Source organism: Somniosus microcephalus, chromosome 8 (genome assembly GCF_052327205.1).
Source record: "Somniosus microcephalus isolate GS21.2 chromosome 8, FLI_Smic_1.0, whole genome shotgun sequence".
In the NCBI taxonomy this organism is placed as follows: Eukaryota; Metazoa; Chordata; class Chondrichthyes; order Squaliformes; family Somniosidae; genus Somniosus; species Somniosus microcephalus.
Window position 1 is genome coordinate 189908788 of NC_140994.1, and position 22142 is coordinate 189930929.

The window sequence follows — 22142 nt, forward strand, 5'->3', positions numbered from 1 at the left end:
GATGCAGCTTGCTTCCATTTTATAACCAGATATTTGTTTCTGCAACACCCTCCCACTGTGAAGGCTGTATATTCGCACAAAACCTTTTTGCACTTGGTTGGAAGTCCGAGTGGAGCCCAACTCTTGGATCCTACACAAAATAAACAGTAAATTTACAGTTACCACTAGTCTGCACTACAGCAGTCATTTTAGGCAACAGAACTTCAACTGCAGCTTCTGAAATTATTGTTGTTATTAATAGTACAAGTCATTATTTTTGATGAAGACCCAAAGGCAATATCAGTTGATTTTGAACAGCTGAACACATGCACAAGTAAGTCTTTTGCTTGACACCCTCACTTGGATGGACAGACTCAACAAATGAGCATTGCCCTTATCATGACATTAAGGATGGATAACTCATCTGTAGTGCCAGTAATATAAGGACCTCCTCTAAGGTAGTCAGTGGGCTCAGCAGAAGAAGAGTGCATTATGATTCAGTATATTTATAAACAGAAGACTTGTGAATTAAACTCAAGAGAGTAGTTGTTCTTTTTTCCAGTTCCAAGGATAAGGGGATGATTCCAATACTGAAAAGATGGAGATACAATCAACTTATGTGCCAACATCAATCAACCCCTCAAATGGCAAATACTGAGGTTGCCATGGGAGAAGACATGCTTGAGTTTATCCAAGCAAATTCTGCAAGTGTTTTTTAACTCAAGGGCTTGCAAGAGTAATCCAGATTTGTTTGCATCAGCCATAAAATTTTTGTACGTAATTGCTGGGCAGTTGGTGACCAATTTGCCCAACTCTGCACCAGCAATGAGGATTTCCCTGTCAATGCGGAACACATGTCAAGTAACTTGACAGATTGCAAGTTCAAGATTTCGCTTGCGGTCCCTTTCAAAGGCAGTGACATGAATCAGTCATTCATGAAAGAAAGACTTATGAAATAATACTGAGCGGCCTACGGGTGGCGCTGTCCAGGGAGAGTATAAATACTCGGGCACGGGCCCAGCTTGCGCAGGACATTCTTAACAGGAACTAGTGAAGGACACAACTAAACCTCCATGTTGTAAAACAGTTGATTAAAGCTTTGTTTAACGCTTAGACCAAGTGCCTAGTAGTTTTCTTACATCAGGCAGTATGACGGCATATTTTGAGAGTATGCTGTCATACCCAGCATAAATTCTGGTCCAATATTGTTTTGTACGAACATACAACAATGACTGACAGAAAAAGACCTACTGGTCCATTCAGCTTCTGCCATATAATTGTGACACTTTATGCATCACAATACAGACACTCTCCACCCATCGAGAACCATGTAATCATCTGAGAGAGGCAAAAAACCAAATAAAATCCAGGCCAATTAGTGACAAGAAAAATTGGAAAATTCCCCTCTGACCCCCTTAGGTGATCGAAACTAGTCCAGGAGATCACATTGGCTCTGATTTATGTTACAGGATACCTACCTCTTGTACAAGTTGATCTCCACCCTAACCAGAAACAGGTCCAGCTCTCACTTAAAGATATACAGTGAATCAGCATTCACCGCACAAGCTGGAAACCTGTTCCACAGGTCCACTCTGCTCCAGGAAAAGAAGAACCGCCTAACATGATAGTTGCTATGGTAATTTCCATTAATTTGCTTGACGTTGTCATGAATCTCTGCACCTGGGCATTAAAGCTGCTTTTATGATGCTGGTTACCAGATTCAAAAAATCTGTTATTAATTCCAATTCCAATTCCAATTCAAATGCTCTATTGGCATGAAAGTTTACAGAGAACCATATTGCCAAAGCTTACATAGCAAAAAGGTACAGTTTTCCAACATTCTGTAGGTGTCAATCGATTTGACATTTGTTGGGTACATACAATATTACTTTTAAACAATATTAATTTTAAACAGTCTTTGTACTTCATTTGGTACGTTCAATATTAATTTTAAACAGTCTTAATTTTAAACAGTCCTCAGGTTGTGACATGTTGTTACATATTTGGCCCCAAGGTATGGTCTGTCTCCTTCTCCCAGGACTAATCTCAATTTTGACAGGTCATCCAATTTTTTGAAATCTGGGGTTGTTTGGCTTAGCTTGTTGAATAATATGTTTCTTGATGTGTTGAATTTTTCGCATTTTAGGAGGAAATGCATTTCTGTTTCAACCTCGCCGGCCAGACATTGATCGCATATTCTATTCTCTCTAGGCTGCCAGGATTTCTTGTATCTGCCTTTTTCAATTTCCAGTTGGTGGTCGCTTAGTCTGTACCTGGTGAGGGTCTGTCTCTGTTTTGTGTCTCTGATGGTCGTGAGGTAGTCTGCCATCTCACAGTACTATCTCTGATATAGAACTCTGCAATCAAACATTTGCACTTTAGACTGTCATAATGATGTTCTACGAGATTGCCAATTTCAGCTAATTTCTCCTCAGTAATCACTATGTGATCAAGTAATAGCACCAGCTCGTGCGTCCGAATTGTTACAGAACTTAATTCAAATTAGCAGGTAGAAAATCTTGGCAGTGCTGTAATATTTTGAAAACTTATTAGAGGGAGCTCCAATGGACTGTGAACTATGTTCTAGATAGATTCCTTTAAAGTTGATGCCTGCCCCAGTTTTGTATATTTTGATGTTTATGCCCACAAACCACACCCCTCCCCCAAACTTGTAGTTTTTCCTCATCAAGTGTTTATTTATTCCTGATTATGGCTCCTGTGAGTCCCCTTTGGTAATGGTATGATTCTATGATGCTGTTGGAGGAAGAATGTACAGTTTAGGGTGTGGGTTGATAATAGATTAGTGGCATTTTATGATGTCGGTGTGCGCGGTGGCCCGTAACGCCCCGAAACCACGCCGAACCCCATATTTATTTGCGGCCGCCTCCTCCGAAGCGGGCGCAAACAGCGACCAGAAAACGGGGCCGTCCTGCTGCCATAGTGGGGCGCTTTAAAGCGGAAGGTGCAGCCGGCCGCTTTTTCGGCGGCCGCCTGCCCGCACCTCCTTCCCCGGCCTCCTCCACCCCCCCCGCGGCATTGCCGGCTGGTTTCCGTGGAGCCCGGCACTTCTCCGTTGTGCCGGGCTCTTTTGCCGGCACTCGCGATCGGGGCTCCGGCCGTTGCAGGCACCTCCCCCTTAAGAGAAGGAGGAGGCCTGCAGTACCGCAGCCTGCCGCACCGCATCGGGTGGCGCTGCGGCAACTAGCGCGCCGATATTCAATTGCAGCGCCCCAAACGGAGGCGGGCACACCCTGGTATAGCGCCCGCTTCCGAATTGGGGCGCAGAAGACGAATATACGGCGTGCGCTAATGCCTCCCCGCCCAGCGCTAACTTTTGGGCGTGAGCGAGCTGCCCGCGCCCAAGTGAATTTCTAGGCCATTATGTCTAGATTCATTCTAATGCATGCAAATGTCTAATTTAGTTCATTGACCTGTAATCTTCTTATACTGTCTGATGTTAAAACTATAAAGTAAGATAATTAGAATTAAGCCATTGTAGTAGTGATCTCCTTACTGGACTATAGAATACTGTCTACAACAGAGACCACATCTCACATATATCTAGAGAACCATGAAAGGGGTTACATTTTGGGGGCTCGTCCGGGATTGTGGTCTATTTATGTCAGTAAACTAATAGTATTGAATGCTCATTGCTAAGAGAGTGGTTTGTGGTTTCTACTGGGCTGTTTGAGCATAAAAGATGGATGTTATTGAGGTTGAAGCTTGGTGCAAACGGAAGCAGATAGCTACTACCCGTGCCATTGTGCTGAATGGTGTTGCTAACGATGACCCTGATGAGGTCTTGCTAAGGGCTCTGAATTGTGTCAAAGCCTTTGGAAAGGTTAGGATAGTTGAGCGCTGCTTGGATACAGCTACCAAGAAGCAATTTGTGTTGATCCAGACATCAGAGAACCTGAGAGGTCATGGTTTACCTGAGGCAGTTGGGCTTTCTGAATAGGCTGGTCCCTGGCCAGTTCAGTTTGTCCCTATTACTACTAAGGAAGAAGAAGGGTTTCAGACCAAGTTGTTGTCATTCTTGAGACAAGAAGGAAAGACTGTTGCTGATGTCAAAGGTCTCATAGGTCCTTCGGCCCTGGATATGAACACTTAGTTGGTCAGTGCCATTAGTTCTCTGGTGGATAAATGCACCAATCTGCCCTTCGAGGCTCAGGGATACCGTAAGCTCCGTATGTTCTCAGGAGTGAGATCAACTCCCAGTGGGGAAGAGGAGTACGACGCCTGGGCTGAGCAGACCCTGCCTCTGCTAGAGGAATGGCAGTGCAGTGACAATGTGAAGAGGCAGAGAATAGTAGAAAGCCTTAAGGGTCCTGCTGCTGACATTGTAAGATTCTTAAAGGCGCAGAACACCTCTGCTACTTCCTTTGACTACATGCAGGCTCTAGAAACTGCCTTTGGAACTACTGAAGCCATTTCAGATTTGATGGTCAGATTCCGAAGCACATTCCAGTGTGAGGGAGAGAAGCTGTCCAGTTATCTGCTGAGAATAGACAAACTGCTGCATTGTATGTTACGGAAAAGAGGGATTGAGTTGCCTGAAATGAATCGGTTCCGCATTGAACAGGTTGTGCGAGGTGCATTGCTCGAAGACGTGACTGCTCTTCACATGCGCATGACCCATAAGTTGCGAGATCCACCTACCTTCACTGAGCTGCTAAGGGAAGTCAGAGAGGAGGAGGATATGCTTCAGGCCCGGAATGTAGCAAAGAGTGCTGTGGTGTCCAAGCTTGTGACTCCTGTTACAGTTCCTACTCCTAAGGGTGATGTCAACCCTGAGATGGAACAGCTGAAGAAGGAAATAAATGTCATGAGAGCCGAGATGGCATATTTTCGGTCTAAGCCCAACACAGAAAGGGATGACGCACGGGTGCAAAAGGTTGAACACCCTGCGAAGTCTAACAGCAAAATGAATGATTCCTCTAAAGGATATCCCCATGAAGGAGATAGACCTGGAGTCTTTTGTTATAACTGTGGAAAGGATGGACATTTCAAGCGAGAATGTAGAGGTGAGGAAAATCTAAAAAAAGTAAATGACCGTCTCATAAAACTTACCAAGAAGTCGGGAAACTACAAAGGGGCACAGTAATGGAATGGCCTGCTGTCCCTGTAGTTAAGACACGTTCCGCTAAGTGCAATAATAGACGAGGGGATATGAAAGACATCATACCTGAAGGTTTAGTAGGGCCGAGTTCTGCTGTATCAATACAGATTGAAGGCATTTATACTAAAGCTATCCTCGACACGGGTTCTCAGGTTACCATACTGTACAGATCCTTCTATGACCGATACCTGACGCATTTGCCGTTAACCCCAATCAGTCTTCTGCAGATCTGGGGCCTTAGTCCTGCTGATTACCCATATGATGGCTATTTGTCGCTGAGGTTGGAGTTCTTGGAAGCTGATGTAGGGACCACTGAGACCATTGGTGCACTTGTGTTGGTTTGCCCTGACCCCATGGTGAAAGGTGAGGTTTCCATACTGGTTGGCAGTAATACACCCATAGTGAGACGACTCCTGACAAGCTGCAAAGAGCAGGGAGGTGAAAACTTCTTGAGCACCAGACACATTCACCCTGTTTTCAAAAAGGCTTTTGAGAAACTGCCTGAACTTTCTTCCGACGTAGATGATAGCAAAAGAGGAACTGTGTGGTACGTTCGAGCCAAACCTATCACCCTGCGTCCTGGAGGAGTGGCTAGAATCCCTGGGATACCAAAATTCCCTGGAACGCCAGGTACTGAAGCCATTCTGATAGAGTCACCTGATGATCCTGCAGAAGAGTCACGGTTTCCAAATGAGCTTCTGGTGAGACCAGAGTTGCAGACCTCGACAGCTGTGATGTCAAGGAGAGTTACAGTGACCGTGAGGAATATGTCAGGCAAAGGAATCACATTAAGGAAAGGAATGTCGATTGCGCATCTGTTTCCTGTAAATGTACTGTCGTCACATGTGAAGGAAGAGTCCAAAGTTAACTCAACCGGAGATCTGACACCCTCCTCCTTCAACTTTGGAGATTCACTCGTTCCTAAAGAATGGAAGGACTGATTAGTCAGGAAGATGATGGAGCGGAGAGGAGTTTTCTCTACTCATGAGTTTGATGTTGGTTGTAGTAAGAGTACTCGCCATTCTATCAGAATTACCGAGGATAAACCCTTTCAGGAGAGGTCTCGACGGCTGGCACCAGCTGACGTCGAAGCAGTGAGACAGCAACTGTCGCAGTTAAAAGAAGCTGAGATCATTACCGAGTCCAGGAGTCCTTATGCATCTCCTATAGTGGTGGTGAGGAAAAAGAATGGAAAGATTCGGATGTGTGTGGACTTTAGGACGCTTAGCAGACGTACTATTCCCGACCAATACACCGTTCCAAGAATTGAGGATGCACTGGCTTGTCTTAATGGAAGCAAGTGGTTCAGTGTGTTGGATCTCAGAAGTGGATACTACCAAATACTGATGAGTGAATCGGACAAAGAAAAGACAGCCTTTATATGTCCAGTTGGGTTCTACCAATTTGAAAGGATGCCACAGGGAGTTTCAGGTGCTCCAGCAACTTTTCAAAGAATAATGGAACAAACAGTTGGGGACATGAACTTGTTCGAAGTATTGGTGTACTTGGATGATATCATTGTGTTTGGGGCAACCCTTGAAGAACACGAAGCTCGGTTGCTGAAAGTGCTTGGTCGCCTGGAGGATGAAGGTCTCAAGCTATCATTGGACAAGTGTCAGTTTTGCCAAACATCCGTGTCCTATGTGGGGCATATTGTATCACAGGATGGAGTAGCCACAGATCCATCCAAGATCGAAGCTGTTACCACATGGCCCAAACCGAACACAGTGACTGCCTTGCGGTCATTTCTTGGGTTCTGCAGATATTACAGGCGCTTTGTGCAGGATTACTCCAAAGTGGCCCATCCTCTGAATCAGCTGCTGGCTGGTTACCTCCCACCAGCCGAGAGGAAGAAAAAGGCTAAAGGTAAAGAGAACAAGGACTACTTCAAACCCTCTGAGCCTTTTGGTGTTAGATGGGATGAGAAATGCGAAGAGACCTTCCACACCTTAAAGCAAAGTCTTACTCAAGCCCCCGTGTTGGCTTTTGCAAACCCACAGCTGCCATATGTGCTACACGTGGATGCCAGTCAAGAAGGGTTGGGTGGTGTGTTGTATCAGGACCAAGGAGCAGGGCTGAGACCTGTAGCGTTCATCAGTCGCAGTCTTACGCCATCAGAGCGTAACTACCCAGCTCATAAGCTAGAATTCTTGGCGTTGAAGTGAGGGGTGGTGGATAAGCTGCAGGATTATCTGTATGGAGCGAAGTTTGAAGTGAGGACAGACAATAATCCATTAACCTATGTGTTGACTTCGGCAAAACTTGATGCCACCGGCCACCGCTGGCTTGCTGCACTATCTGCTTACGACTTTAGTCTCAGGCACAGACCTGGGAACCAGAACATTGACGCAGGTGCTCTGTCTCGTCGCCCACACTACCAGAAACCAGAGTGGAAAGATGTTGCTTCAGCAGATGTGAAAGTAATGTGTCAGATGTCCATGGTATCTGGACCAAAGAATTCATTTCATGCCCGAGAGATTGACCACTTGGGAGCGTCAATGCATGCTGTTCCCCAGGCATTTTGCAACCTTTCCAGTTTGGATGTACAAAACTTACCCATGTTGTGTTCATCTGAAATATCCAAAGCACAACAGGAGGATCCCTGTATTCATGAGGTGTTTTCAGCTCTCCGTCTGGGTGATATTACACAGATCGACAAATCAAAACATCCTGACTGTCGTCTGCTCCTAAGAGAATGGGACCACTTGGAAATTAAAGAGGGAGTGTTGTGTAGAATCACTCACCCACCCACTAAACCGTGTCATTCACAGTTGGTCCTGCCTGAAAAGTACAGGGAAATAGTGATGAAGTCTTTGCATGATGACGCAGGTCATCTGGGAGTAGATAAGACCTATGGGTTGGTCAAGGACAGATTCTATTGGCCGCGTATGAAGTCTGCGGTTGAGGAGTTCTGCAAGTCCTGTGCGCGTTGTGTCCAGAGAAAGACTTTACCTAAAAGAGTTGCTCCTCTGTTTCACATGCAAAGTGATGGACCTCTAGACCTTGTCTGTATGGATTTTCTGTCCATCGAACCCGATTCCAGCAATACCGCAAATGTCTTGGTCATTACAGATCATTATACTCGCTACGCCCAAGCTATTCCCACAAAGGATCAGAAAGCATCCACCGTTGCCAAAGTGTTGTGGGAGAAATACTTCATCCACTATGGACTGCCAAAGCGAATACACAGTGATCAAGGTAGAGACTTTGAAAGTAGACTTATACATGAGTTGTTGTCCATGCTCGGGATTGAGAAGTCAAGAACAACTCCATACCATCCTCAGGGAGATCCTCAACCTGAGCGGTTTAACCGTACTTTATTAGACATGCTTGGAACGCTGGATTCAAAGCGAAAGAACAAGTGGAGTCGGCACATTGGACATCTTGTTCATTCTTATAATTGTACCCGAAATGACGCTACTGGTTTTTCACCGTACTACCTCATGTTTGGACGTGAAGCGAGGATGCCGGTGGATTTGTGTTTCGAAGTATCCAGTGATGGCACATCACAGAGAACTTACCTCAAGTATGTATCTGACATGAGAAAGGAATTGCAAGCTGCTTATGAACTTGCTGAGTCTGTTTCTGCCAAACAGAATAAAGGAAATAAGCAGAGGTATGACCAGAAGATCCGTTTTTCCCAACTCATGCCTGGTGACCGAGTTCTCATACGGAGCCTAGGACTTCAAGGGAAACATAAGTTAGCAGACCGCTGGGCTTCTACACCTTACATTGTTGAAAGTCAAATGTCACAACTACCTGTGTTTCGGCTAAAACCTGCAGGTGGGAATGGACCCATAAAAATACTGCACCGGAATCATATCCTGCCATTGGGACAGCAAGTGCGTCTGGATCCGCCAGCGGATAATGAGCCGACATCTAGTAGGAGAACCCTGCAGAGAAGGAGAAGAAAAAAAACGAGAAACCAGGAAAACTTTGTTCCAGAAGACAGAAAACCCATGACACAGTGTGTGGATCATGAGGAACCTGATGAGTCGGAAGATGAAGAATGGGGTGTATGGTACGACCTCCCAGAGGGACGCATAAGACAGAATCTGGATGAATTGTCTGAACCATTTGGCTCAGACTTGGACATGTTCTGGGAAGAACCAGATGCTTCCGAGAAGGAGATAAAAGAGACTGAAAGGCATGATAACAAAGGAACCAACGCCTCCAACATAGTTGAAGGAACTGAAGACCGGGTATCCGAAATAAGGACATCACAGCGAGTTAAGAAGGTTCCTGAAAGATTGACATACAGTACACTAGGAGTGCCAAGTGTAATGATAGCCCCTACGGTTCGATATGTTACCTCCCTTTATACATGTGCAACCACTTATGTGTAAAGTTCATTAGTCATGGGGACATGCCTATATTTGGTAGGGGTGGAGTGTAATACCCACTGGAAATGTTATGTACGCTAAGTATGGTTATCAATCTTTAACTTAGACACTGTATTATCATTGTTATAAATCCCTGGGTTAAAGTTGCCCATGTGAAGGTACGGCAAGAACTTTTAAGGACACAATGTGACTAAGAGCATACTTTCCATAATTCTGCACCAGTATCAACTGTTGCAGACAGTGAGGCTGCGCAGTCTCCAGGCAGAAACCCCAGGAGGAAGGGGTGGAGTCGGGTTTTTCGAGCGGGAAAAGCTGCAGAGAGCGACTGGAAGAGAAGAGGGCAGGAGCTCTGAAAAGAGGGCTCAGGAGGCAAATGGCTGCCGCATCCCGTCCCGGGCTTCCAAAATCGGCCGCCGCCCTTCGTATTAGTAGCACTGCATCCTGAACTGGCTGGCTGCAAGTCACCAGTACCGGGGGATCGTTGTCTGAACCCAGATCTGCAAGGCAGAGGTCTGGGGAGAGCTGCTTGCCTCGTGCTGATGGGGAGCTACTTGGAAAAGCTGCAGAGAGAGAGAGAGTCACCAACTCCAGCTGCTGCTGTGTGCTCTGCATCCAGAACTCAAAGTGGGATTCAGTGATCGTGAAGAGAATTCAACGAAGGGGTTCGGAGTCGTAAGTCTTGCAGACATTATACATACCATGAGCTCCAACTTAAGCGCACCAACGAAAGAGTGCACTCGAATTTGGACACAGGGACAGATTCTCCTTTGAAGCCATGTAAATGGAGAATGTATGTTTATTATGTCTAGATTCATTCTAATGCATGCAAATGTCTAATTTAGTTCATTGACCTGTAATCTTCTTATACTGTCTGATGTTAAAACTATAAAGTAAGATAATTAGAATTAAGCCATTGTAGTAGTGATCTCCTTACTGGACTATAGAATACTGTCTACAACAGAGACCACATCTCACATATATCTAGAGAACCGTGAAAGGGGTTACACATAGAAGAAATCTTGCCCAATGCAGATAAGTGGAATAACAACAGAAAATGCTGGAAATACTCAGCAGACCAGGCAGCATCCGTGGAGAGAGAAACAGAGTTAATGTTTCAGGTCTGGGACCCTTCATCAGAACTGGAAAAAGCTGGAGATGTAACAGATATTAAGCAGGTGCAGAGACGGGGCGGGGGGGGGGGGGAGTTAGGAGGGGAGGAAGGAATTGAAAGAACATCCTGTACTTTTGGGCCAACTGGCTTATTCCTGTACCTAAAAAATCTTATGTTCTGGAATGTAATAAACAAAGAATATTATACTGCTGGTCCTTCAGTTTTCATTCTTCCATTGGTCTTGGTTACAAGTCCTGATTTGACAGTAATTATTGTATGTAGTCATCTGCTTTTAACATATTTAATCATTGAAGAAATGTCCTCAAATATAAGGCTAATGCTAGAATTTATTCATAAGATTAAATTGGAGCTATCTAATAAAGTATTACCTTTGCACAGAACTACAATTAAGTTCTGTACAAATATGGTAATTACTTCATTAGGTGCAGAATAAGTTTCCCAGCTGGTTCCCATAATTGGCATATTCATGCACAAAAGGATTTCTTGTGGAGACTTTAATCTTCAGCTCTATTATATTAATGAACAAAGTAACTGATTCATTAAACATTACTTTCCTCTCTTTGAATCTTTACTTCTTTGATTGTCCCTGGTTGACTATCTCTAATGCTCTCTAATATACATTAATGTGAATTCGTGTTGGTTCTTAGTTATCTAATTCTATCTTGATTGATGGACTTTGTCTTGTCAGCTTTATAGTTCATTGTTTTACCTGCTTAGTTTTTCAAACCATCTAATTCAATTTTTCTTTTAATATTTTGTTTGCATTTATTCTCTGTTTTCCAGCTCTTTCTTCTTATTGTTTCCTTTCTGTGTTTCTATACCTGTTCTGTCCTTTTGTTGGTCTGCTGGTTCCATTTTCTTTCTTGTTTCTTCAGGCTTTCCTGTCAGTGATGTCACTTCAACTAACCTCTCGACCTTCTGCCCCCCTCCCCCCCCCCCAATTTACATTTCCCCTATGCTATTCCTTTGCTCATTACAAATGTGAAAATTCCAATCCACCCATTGGCAGTCTCCTCAAACAATAACTGTTTATAACAATCGTTTATTTTTTTCTTCTTTTATTGGTTTTGAATTTCTTTATTCCCACCACTCTGTATTTATTTCATTTTTGTATTCAGAGTTAATCATCTCATCCACCTTGTTTTATTTATTAATTTAATTGTTAGTGTATTCTTTCCATTTAATTTAAAATTGTACCCCTCTATATTTTCGATTTTAATTTTATGCTAGAAGTTAATAGCAATCAAAACTTGATATATGTTCTACACATACTGAGGCCATTTATAACTTGCTGTAATTGGCAACACCGTGGTGGTAATGGCCACAAAATGGGGTTCGTAGACTCACTGCTCCATTAATGCCAACGCTCTGGCTGCCGCCATTTTTACAGGAGCCTACTATTGGGTGGCCAAAGTGTTGCCCATTTCAGTCAGTACGCCCCTTTTAATATGCAAATCGAGGTCCTATAATGTGCATAGGACCTCGATTGCCATTTTGGGACAGAATAGCACCATGTAATCTCCAACCAATTTTACTGGTGATAGAGGTGAAGAGGCCCTAGAAAGGTAAGCGTTAAATTATTTTTGTGGGGCCAGGAGGAGCAGGAGTGCTTCTCTGGGCTCCACAAAAATAATTTGGGCTGTTGCCACACTGGGCTTCTCCCCTCTGCGATCTTGACTCCCCCCCTCTCCAGGCCATTCCTTGCTGATATTGCACCAGCCCGAAGCCAGCGAGCTGCACCAGGACGGCTGTGTGGGGCCAGTAGCTTCGCAGTTCTATTTCATTGAGACCCAGGTGTCAAAATGGCCCCTGCCTCTTTGCTGTTCCAGTCTGCCAACCAAAAGTTAAACTCTACCCCACCCTGTGAAAACACTTAGCACACTTACTTCTCAAAGCTTTCACCTCAACTTTCCCAACCCTTTTCCAAGCTTTCAACAGTGAAAAGTTGCACAACACTTGTAGTAACCTGGGAGGCTATGAGTAACCTGATCCACCAGGTGGTGCTGTGGCAATTGCTCTCCTGAGTTAAGTCTGATCTGTACTGTGGTACTCTTTGTTTTTGCTGCCTCATGGCAGAAGCTTTTATGTGCAAGTGTTGATTAAATCATGTTACGGAGTTAACCGGTGTCCGTCTCCATCTATGGCCACCTCAAGATACCACATATGGCGACGAGAATAAAGGACGGAAAAGTTTTGGTGGATCAGTCATAGTTAGGGAGTATTCGGAAGAGGTGCTCGGGTTGGTTAGCAAACTAGTCGGAAAAGCACGAGGCTAGGCCGCGGGAGTCGAAACGGAGTTTGATTTTTTGGCTGAAGTGACCGGACTCCAAGGATGACAGGAACGGTAGGCTCCGTGGCACCTTTTGACAGCAAGTCGCAGTCTTGGAAGGAGTATATTGAAATATTGAGCCATTTCTTTATGGCAAACGAGGTGGACAGTGCTGAAAAGAAAAGGGCCATTTTACTGAGTTGTGTGGGAGCGCAAACCTATACACGGATGAGGAATCTGCTGAGCCCGGAGCGGCCAGGAGAAAAATCTTTTGACGAGTTGGTGAGTCTACTAAAGAATCATTTCAATCCGAAACCTAGTGAAATAGTACAGAGATGGAAATTCAATTCGAGGATTAGGAGGCCGGAAGAAAGCGTTACTGAGTATGTGGAGGAGCTTCGGAAGCTCGCACAGGACTGTAATTTTGGAAATGCGCTCACAGCCATGTTAAGGGACAGACTAGTATGCAGAGTTAACGATGACAGTATACAGCAAAGGTTGCTGTCAGAAGAAGGATTAACGTTTGAGACGGCACTTAAAAAAGCACAAGCCATGGAGACGGCTAACAAGGACATTAAGGACTTAAACAGTATGAGCAAGGAGAAATGGAGTAAACCAGTGGGAGGAGCTGTTTTCAAGATGGAAGCTGGTGCGAAAAGTCCACCAGTCGGGGTTGGGGATTGCTACCGATGTGGCGGGACGAGCCATTATGCAAAGGACTGCAGGTTTGCAAAGGCAAAGTGCCACAATTGTGGAAAAATAGGGCACTTAAAGAAAGTCTGTAAAAGGGCAGTGAGTGAGAGAAGCAGTGCTAAAGGGGCAAAGCATGCAAAAGGGGGGAGGGAGAAGTACACAAAGCGGGCAAATTACATACAAGAGGAGGAAGAGTCTTGTGAGTCTAGTGAGGAGGTTTTCACTGTATACAGTATAGACACTTCAAGGCCCAACGTACCCCCTCTCACTCAGTATTTGATAGTGAACGGAGGTCAAGTAAAGTTTGAGATTGACACCGGATGTAGTGTAACCATAATGTCGCAGACTGAGTACCCCAAGCTATGGGGGGAAGCAAAAGTACCAGAGCTAGGTACATGCCCCATTAGTCTCAAAGCCTACACAGGACAGAAGGTGGACATTTTGGGGGCGGCCGAAGTACAAGTGGAACACAAAGGAGTCACCAAAGAGCTTACTGTGGTAGTGGTAGCAGGGTCAGGGCCAAACCTGTTAGGGCGAGGGTGGATCAGTGAGTTGAGTGTGTACTGGCAGGCAATGAATAAAATGGAGGACAGTACAGAGGCACTGCAAGAAGTGCTGATGAAGCATGAGTTAGTGTTCAAGGACGAACTGGGCACCTCAAGGGGAGCCACAGCCAAGATTCATGTAGCCAGTGATGCCACGCCTCGTTTCTTTAAACCAAGGTCGGTACCTTTTGCAATGAAAACCAAGGTTGAGGCGGAACTAGATCGCCTGCTAAGGGACAAAGTAATAGAACCAGTGAAATTTTCAGACTGGGCGGCACCAATAGTCCCGGTATTGAAGCCCGACAGTAACGTAAGGGTGTGTGGTAACTATAAGTTAACAGTGAACAGAGTATCATCACTGGAACAGTACCCCATTCCAAGAATGGAGGACATGTTAACATCGCTCGCTGGGGGAGAAAGATTCAGCAAAGTGGACATGAGTCTTGCGTATCAGCAGATATTGCTTGATGAAGAATCAAAAAAGTTTGTCACGGTGAACACGCACAAGGGGCTGTTCACGTATGCCAGGTTACCATTTGGTGTCAGTTCTAGCCCAGCAATATTCCAACGGACTATGGAGGGCATTCTGCAGGGCATTCCAAAGGTGGCCGTGTACTTAGATGATATTCTGCTAACAGGAAGTGACGATCAGGATCACTTAAAAACACTGGACAAAGTGCTACAGTGGCTGGAAGAGGCGGGGCTATGCCTGAAACGGAGTAAGTGTAGTTTCATGGAGAAGGAAGTTACATTCCTGGGACATCGGGTGGATGCCACAGGCCTCCATCCATTACCAGGGAAAGTGCGGGCAGTGCAGGATGCACCTGCACCCACCTCAGTGACTGAACTGAAAGCCTATCTAGGGCTCCTGAATTATTATAACCGGTTTCTTCCAAACTTATCGATGCTGCTGGCACCCCTGCACAGACTGCTGAGAAAGGAGGAGCCATGGCGTTGGGGGTCAGAGCAAGCGAAAGCGTTTCAGCAGTCAAAGGAGCTACTTCAGTCCAGCAGGGTGTTGGTGCATTACGACGAGAAGAAGGAGCTGATAATGTCCTGCGACGCATCACCCTATGGAGTGGGGGCAGTGTTGGCCCACCGCATGCCAGATGGAGCAGAAAGGCCCATCGGGTTTGTTTCACGCACGCTCACAGCTGCGGAAAAGAACTATTCACAGCTTGATAAAGAGGGGTTGGCCATTATATTTGGAGTAAAAAAATTCCATAAGTACATATATGGGAGGAAGTTTGTAATCAGTACTGACCACAAGCCTCTTATTAGCTTACTGAATGAGATGAAAGCGGTGCCTCAAATGGCATCACAGAGAATAATGAGATGGGCAGTAATACTAAGAGCCTATGAATATGTGATCACGTACAGAGCCAGCAAGGAAAATGGGAACGCGGATGCTCTCAGCCGTCTGCCCCTCTCAAAATCTCCTCGCAGTACTTCCCCTGAGGAGCACGTCCTGATGCTGGATCAGGAGATCAGTCCCCTGATGACTTCAGCGCAAATCCAGGGCTGGACAGCCAAGGACCCCGTTCTGTCAAGGGTCCATGAGTATGTGTTGAAAGGCTGGCCAGATCACCGTGAGGGACCGGAGTTCACGCCGTACAGACAGAGACAGCACGAGCTCAGTGTCCAAGATGGATGTGTGCTATGGGGAGCACGCATCATAGTCCCAGAGTGGGGATGCTCTACTTTGATGGAACAGTTGCATCAATCGCACCCAGGAATGACTAGAATGAAAGGACTGGCTAGGAGCTACCTGTGGTGGCCTAACTTGGATGCTGAAATTGAGTCAAAGGTAAAGTCATGCACTATATGTCAGGAACAGAGGAAAGCACCTGCCGGTACACCACTCCATCCCTGGGAGTGGCCCAGCAAACCCTGGAGGAGGATTCACATAGACTATGCGGGACCTTTTATGGGCAAAATGTTTTTGGTGCTGGTTGACACTAACTCAAAGTGGATCGACGTTTATCCAGTGAGCTCTGCAACGACTGATGCCACACTGAATTGTCTCAGGAACAGCTTCAGCACGCATGGTATTCCAGAAATGATTGTATCCGACAATGCACAGTGTTTTGTTAGTGAAGGGAGCAAAGAATTCATGGTAAGGAATGGAATCACACATGTCACCTCGGCTCCATATCACCCAGCCTCAAATGGGTTAGCCGAGCAAGCCATGCAGCCTTTTAAGGAGCTCATGAGGAAGAGCTCAGGTGACACCCTGGAGACCAAGCTCAATAGAGCCTTGTTTAGTTATCGTATAACACCCCAAGCTACCACGGGGCTTTCTCCGGCTGAGTTGATGATGGGGAGAAAGTTGCGGTGCACGTTAGACCTGATACACCCAGATCTCAAAAGTAAGGTTGAGACAAAACAAACAAACCAAAAAGCGTACCATGACAAACATACTAAAGCTTGCCATTTCGCCATAGGGGACTCTGTGTACACCCGGAACTTTGGTTATGGACCTAAATGGATACCAGGACTAATCCAGGACATTACAGGACCTGTGTTGTACTCCGTGTTACTAGGGGATGGTCGAGGTGTTTGTCGGCATGTGGATCAGCTTTTCAGCCGGCAGCAGGGGGATCTGCCTCAGATGGAACAAAGGGCAGTAGAGGAGGCTGTTCCAGGACCCAGCACGGCTTATAAGGTGCCAGTGGACACTGGTACTGCCAGGCCACAGCAGGACAGAGTAAAACCAACATCAGAGACTACTCCAATCTCAAGTGCGAATGAATCTGAGAATCCACCACAAGTGGAATTAAGACGTTCACAAAGGATTCGCAAGCAACCAGAAAGACTTATACAAACCTGTTAAATTAGTCAGGGGTTAACCATGGTTAGAGCATACTGGTTAATTAAAACATAGTACCTAGTAAGGGTTATTGTTTAAGAATTGCATACGGCAATCTTAAGGGGGGAGGAGTGTAGTAACCTGGGAGGTTATGAGTAACCTGATCCACCAGGCGGTGCTGTGGCAATTGCTCTCCTGAGTTAAGTCTGATCTGTACTGTGGTACTCTTTGTTTTTGCTGCCTCATGGCAGAAGCTTTTATGTGCAAGTGTTGATTAAACCATGTTACGGAGTTAACCGGTGTCCGTCTCCATCAATGGCCACTTCAAGATACCACAACACTCTACATTCAGCTAAAGCAAGCTCCATCCATTCCTGGGATCATCACTCAATTGCTCTCCTTGGTTGTAGGCTTAACGTAATCTTTTTCCTTAGCAGTTTTTGTGACAACATAAATTTTTGCAGACCTTGTGCCAGCTGCCTTTAGTCCTGGAAATTCAGTTCAACTGTCAAGTAACCTACTTCTAAGACTTAATTCTGGTGCAAGGAATTGTTAGATATAATCTAGTTCCAAAAATTAATGCCATTCAAGGCCATTGTTTCCCCCACCCCTGCCACACCTGGATATTTACTTCCTGTTTAGTAAATTATGGTTTTGTTGATATGTTGTTGACAGCTTATATTTGGTAAATATGATTGTTTAAACATGGAGAGGATTTGGGAGCTTTTTATATTTTTGGTGATGATTTGTATTAGGTTTTTTAACAACATAACTTACAGTACAACACAGCTGGACAATGGAAGAGAGGCATTGAAGGAGGATGGTGTGGTCGACTGTGTCAAAGTCTGCAGGCAGGTCAAGAAGGACAAGGAGGGACAGTGCACCATGGTCACAGTCACAGAGGATGTCATTTGTGACTTTGATCAGGGCCATTTCAGTGTGGTGGCAGGGGCAGAAACTTGATTGGACAAATTCAGACATGGAGTTGCAAGAAAGATGGGCATGGATTTGGGAGACAACAACATGTTCAAGGACTTTGGAGAGGTTGGAGATGGGGCAATAGTCTGTGAGGACAGAGGGATTGAGGGTGGAAATTTTGAGGAGGTGGCGATGATGGTGGTCTTGAAAGGGAGAGGGACAGTATCCGAGGAGAGGGAACCATTTACAATGCCAGCTAGCATGGAAGTCAGGAATGGAAGCTGGGTGTACAGTAGTTTAGTCAGAATTCGGTCAAGAGAGCTGAAAGTGGGTCTCATGGACAAGATGAGATTGAAGAGGGCAGGAGGGGCAATTAGATCAAAATTAGAGAAAGACATGGGTTCAGGGCTAGGATAAGATTGAACCTTGGGTGAAGCTAGGGGAAGGGCGAATGTGGCAGAGGCAGGTGAAGGGGCTCAACCTTAGTGTCAAAGAAGTCTATGAACTCCTTGCACTTGTTAAATGTAGTAGGTGAGAGAGGCTTAAGGTGACAATCGGTAGTGGGAAAAAGGAACAAGGGGTTATATTTGCTCACCAGGATAATCCTGGAGTACTGAATGGTTTTGGAAGAGGAGAGTAAGGCTCAATAGTGCTTTTTGTAGTCTAGCCAGATCTGATGATGTATGACTAAGCCAGTTGTGTGTCGGATACACTGTAGTCTGAACTCTTGGACTCGAGGGAGCGAAGGTGGGTTAGGGTAGTAAAGTACCTGAAATGGGGAAAATGAAAGGTGTCATGACAGGAAGGGAAGGAGACAAGAGTGGCAGCCAAAATGCACACACAAATGGACATAGAGGGAATTCAGGTTATTTAAGCATGGCAAAGACTATGAGAGACATCTCCTGATTGTGAACAGAGGATAGGGAGGAGACAATGAGAGAGTCCAACGTTAAAGTCTGAGGTCCTGTGTTGGGATGTAGTTGACTCATGTTCAAGGTGGAGTCAGTTTCAAACATCAATGAGCCGATGTCCAGGTTTGGAGATAGTTGTGGAGGGCGAGTGAGTGCAGGATCTGTTTGAGGGGCAGAGTATCAGTGTGCCCACTGCTGGAGGTTGTTCAGTAGTAAATAAAAAGAGTCGAAGAGGTGCGGAGAGTTGACCATGAGCCAGCAGAGGTTGATCCAGGGGTCCAGCAGAAGTGAGTAGTAGTTAGTATTGCACACTAGCGGATCCAGTATACCAGCAGAGAAGTGTGGAGCAGTCGAAGTGTGGAGCAGTCGAAGTGAAACTCAAGGACAGAGAACAGACAAGACCAAGGAGCCAGGGAATGGTGAAAAATTAATCCACAGGATCATTGCAGATGAGGGAGCTGGTCTGAGGAGCAGCTGTATGGAGGTAAATAGCACACAAGATCGGAAGCAGCAGTAGGAGCTTGAAGAGCCAGTCCAACCCAATCTACAGAAGGGTGAGGAGAAGTTCTGAAGGATAAGTGGATTCAGCAGCCACAGGAAACAAGCAGAAAGCAGCAAAACAAAAGTCATTTAGCAGCAATGGAGCAGAATCCAGAGCAGGGTGAGAGCTCGCAAGAACAGAGCAGAGCAGAGCTAGCTCAGCAAAAAGTGAAAAATTCCTAGCAAAGGAGCAGAAAATTGAGGATGCAGGAGCAGACCAGGTATTAGAATAGAGGCAGTCCTGCAGAAGATACCGTCTCAGTAGAAAGAAAAAGCAGTGGTGGAGGTCACTATAAAGTCCAGAAGTCAGCAAGGAAATGGACTCCAGCCCAGGAGAAAGTGGATTTCTGTTCAGGACCCGACACAGCAGTAGAGTAAATCTGAGAAACTAGCAGTGCATTTAAGTGCAGTCCTGAAGCTCAGTAGATAACAGCAACATGTGAGGAATGGGCACAGTAAGCTAGAACAGGTTGCCTTAACACTTGAAATGACTGAGTAGCAGAGCAGAATCATGTCAGTCAAGTGTTTCAGTATCATCCAGCAGGCCAACATAATCCTGATGGCAGAGGATTCCCGGAGCCCAGGAAGTAAAATTTGAGCAGAGTTCCAGCTGTTGAAAAGAGCACAGTGAAAACACAGAATGAGCAGGATTGGGATATCTCCATCTCTTTTTTTAAAACAGATTTTGACTCTTAATTGCCAATTAGGCTGAGAATGTCATCAATGAAAAGCAATTTAGCAAATGTGCTCCCTTTTTAAAGTGGCACAAGCAATAAACTTCAAATAATAAATAAAAACAAAGAAAAACTTAATAAATTAAATCAGAATATTATTTCCTGTGTCAACAATGCACTCCAGTCCTTCTGGTGCCCACTGGTAGCGGAAGGCCTCGAGTCTCCATCTGTTATACATTGTACATGTCAGATGTTTAAGCCACATCATTAATAAGTTTGTTGTTCCCTCCCCTCCCCCTCCCCTTTTCCCTGCCCCTGCACTTGCTTAAAATCTGTTACATCTCTAACTTTTTCCCGTTCTGACAAAAGATCATCGACCTGAAACGTTAACTCAGTTTCTTTCTCCACAGATGCTGCCTGACCTGCTGAGTATTCCTAGCATTTTCTGTTTTTATATCATTAATATGTTTCCTGAGTCACACTGTCTTTGGCCAATTCACTAGAAAGGCAGTGGATGGAGGATTATCTGACTGTACTCGTGCTCCTTTTGTGAGGTATCATTTATAGAAGTATGATAGCAAAATACTGCAGATGCTGGAAATCCAAAATAACAACAGAAAATGCTGGAAAAACTCAGCAGGCCAGGCAACATCCGTGGAGAGAAATTAGAGTCGACGTTTCGGGAAGGGTTTCAACCCGAAACGTCGACTCTAATTTCTCTCCATGGATGTTGCCTGGCCTGCTGAGTTTTTCCAGCATTTTCTGTTGTTATTTATAGAAGTATATTAGGCTGACTGCAATATCACTATTACCCAGCTTCTTTATCGAGCAGTCTATGAAAACACTAGGAAATTCTCTTGTCTTTATGGCAGTTGCCAGGTAAATAATAAAAAGAAACACATACTGATGTGAAGATTAATTATTTACAGATTTGGTGATTCATCTTGTCTTATTATTAAAACTGCAGCAGAAGTACTTGCTGCCTAAATATTTACGTTGAAAGCACCAAGTCACAAACTCCAGGTGTTGGGACGCTTCCCTTTACCAATATGGCAGCACTGCGCCGTCACCTGGACGGTCTATGGGCGGGGCCACTGGTTGGAGGGCGGAGCCGTGCACGGAAAGGCGGGGCCAAATTGAGCGCGTCAGCACGTAAATTATGATTAAGACAGGTAAGTGCGTCAGGTGGGTAGGGAGAGACAGGCAGAGCGAAGCTGGAAGGGACTGGCGGCTGCGGGTTGAGCAGATAATGGGAGAGTAGAGGGGAACGATAGAGATGGAGTGAGAGGCCAGGTTCACTCCAGTTTCACCACAAGAAACTTTTTTCAGAGGAGTTAACAGCCGGTTGAGACATTGCAGTGCCTGAACAGGAAACGGCACAGTACTCGAGAGGTAGGGGACTGTACCTGAGAAGAGAACATGTCTCATCAGATCAAGAATTACTAACCTGCCCACTGAAAAGTGAGGGATTACCAGTCTGGTCAAGGGAGAGTGTGAGGAGTTATCAACCTGCTTGTGATAGAGAGAGGGGAACTGGCAGTTTGCCCATGTGAAAGTGGAGAGTTACCATGGAGAGAAATTGAAGAATAACCAGCCTGCCCGTGGAAAGAAAGTGAAGAATTACCAGCTTATCGAAGGGAGAGACAATTACCAGCCTGTCGCAGTGTGTGTGAGAGAGAGAGGACTGAGATATGCCAATGGATGTGATAGAGAGATGTCACCATGCTTGAGAAAGTGTATAAAAACAATTGAAGCAGATCCTAAGCAACAGAAGTCAGGATTGTGGATCCAGCTGCTTAAAGTGTCAGTTTTGAATGCACAGCAGCTCTGAGCAACTGAATATGCTGCCTGCGGTAGTGAAGCGATGGCTCCACAAACCCAAAGTAAGAGGCTATTCTACAGTGCATATTCTGCACTCAAATTTCCCACTCTTTACCATTCCATTCATCTCCAGAAATAATTTTAAAAGCTTATAGATATTTCTACCTTTGTTGTCCTTTTTCTAATGACTTTGGCCTTTCAACTACTTTTTATTTTTAAATTCACAATTAGAATTCTAATATCTGTTGATTAGCAATCTACTTCAAAGATGGTGACTTAGATTTGACTTTCTGTATAGCAGCTACTGGGCAATTTAATTTTTTGTTTCCTTTTAAAAAAAAAAAACTCCTCAAATTATCCCTTGGCACGCTCTAGTGGGTGTGTCATAG

At 45.1% G+C, this 22142-nt stretch overlaps 1 protein-coding gene across 1 annotated transcript in view; it reads left to right on the plus strand.

Annotated features, from left to right (window-relative positions):
• The first annotated feature begins 21120 nt into the window (after window positions 1-21120).
• LOC147113972 (lateral signaling target protein 2 homolog) overlaps window positions 21121-22142 on the plus strand; it is a 58198-nt gene continuing 57176 nt past the window's right edge. Inside the window, exon 1 of the mRNA XM_085995433.1 lies at window positions 21121-21815. Within this exon, the coding sequence (XP_085851559.1) occupies window positions 21747-21815 (69 nt within the window). The 5' untranslated portion in view covers window positions 21121-21746. The remainder of the gene's footprint in view (window positions 21816-22142) is intronic.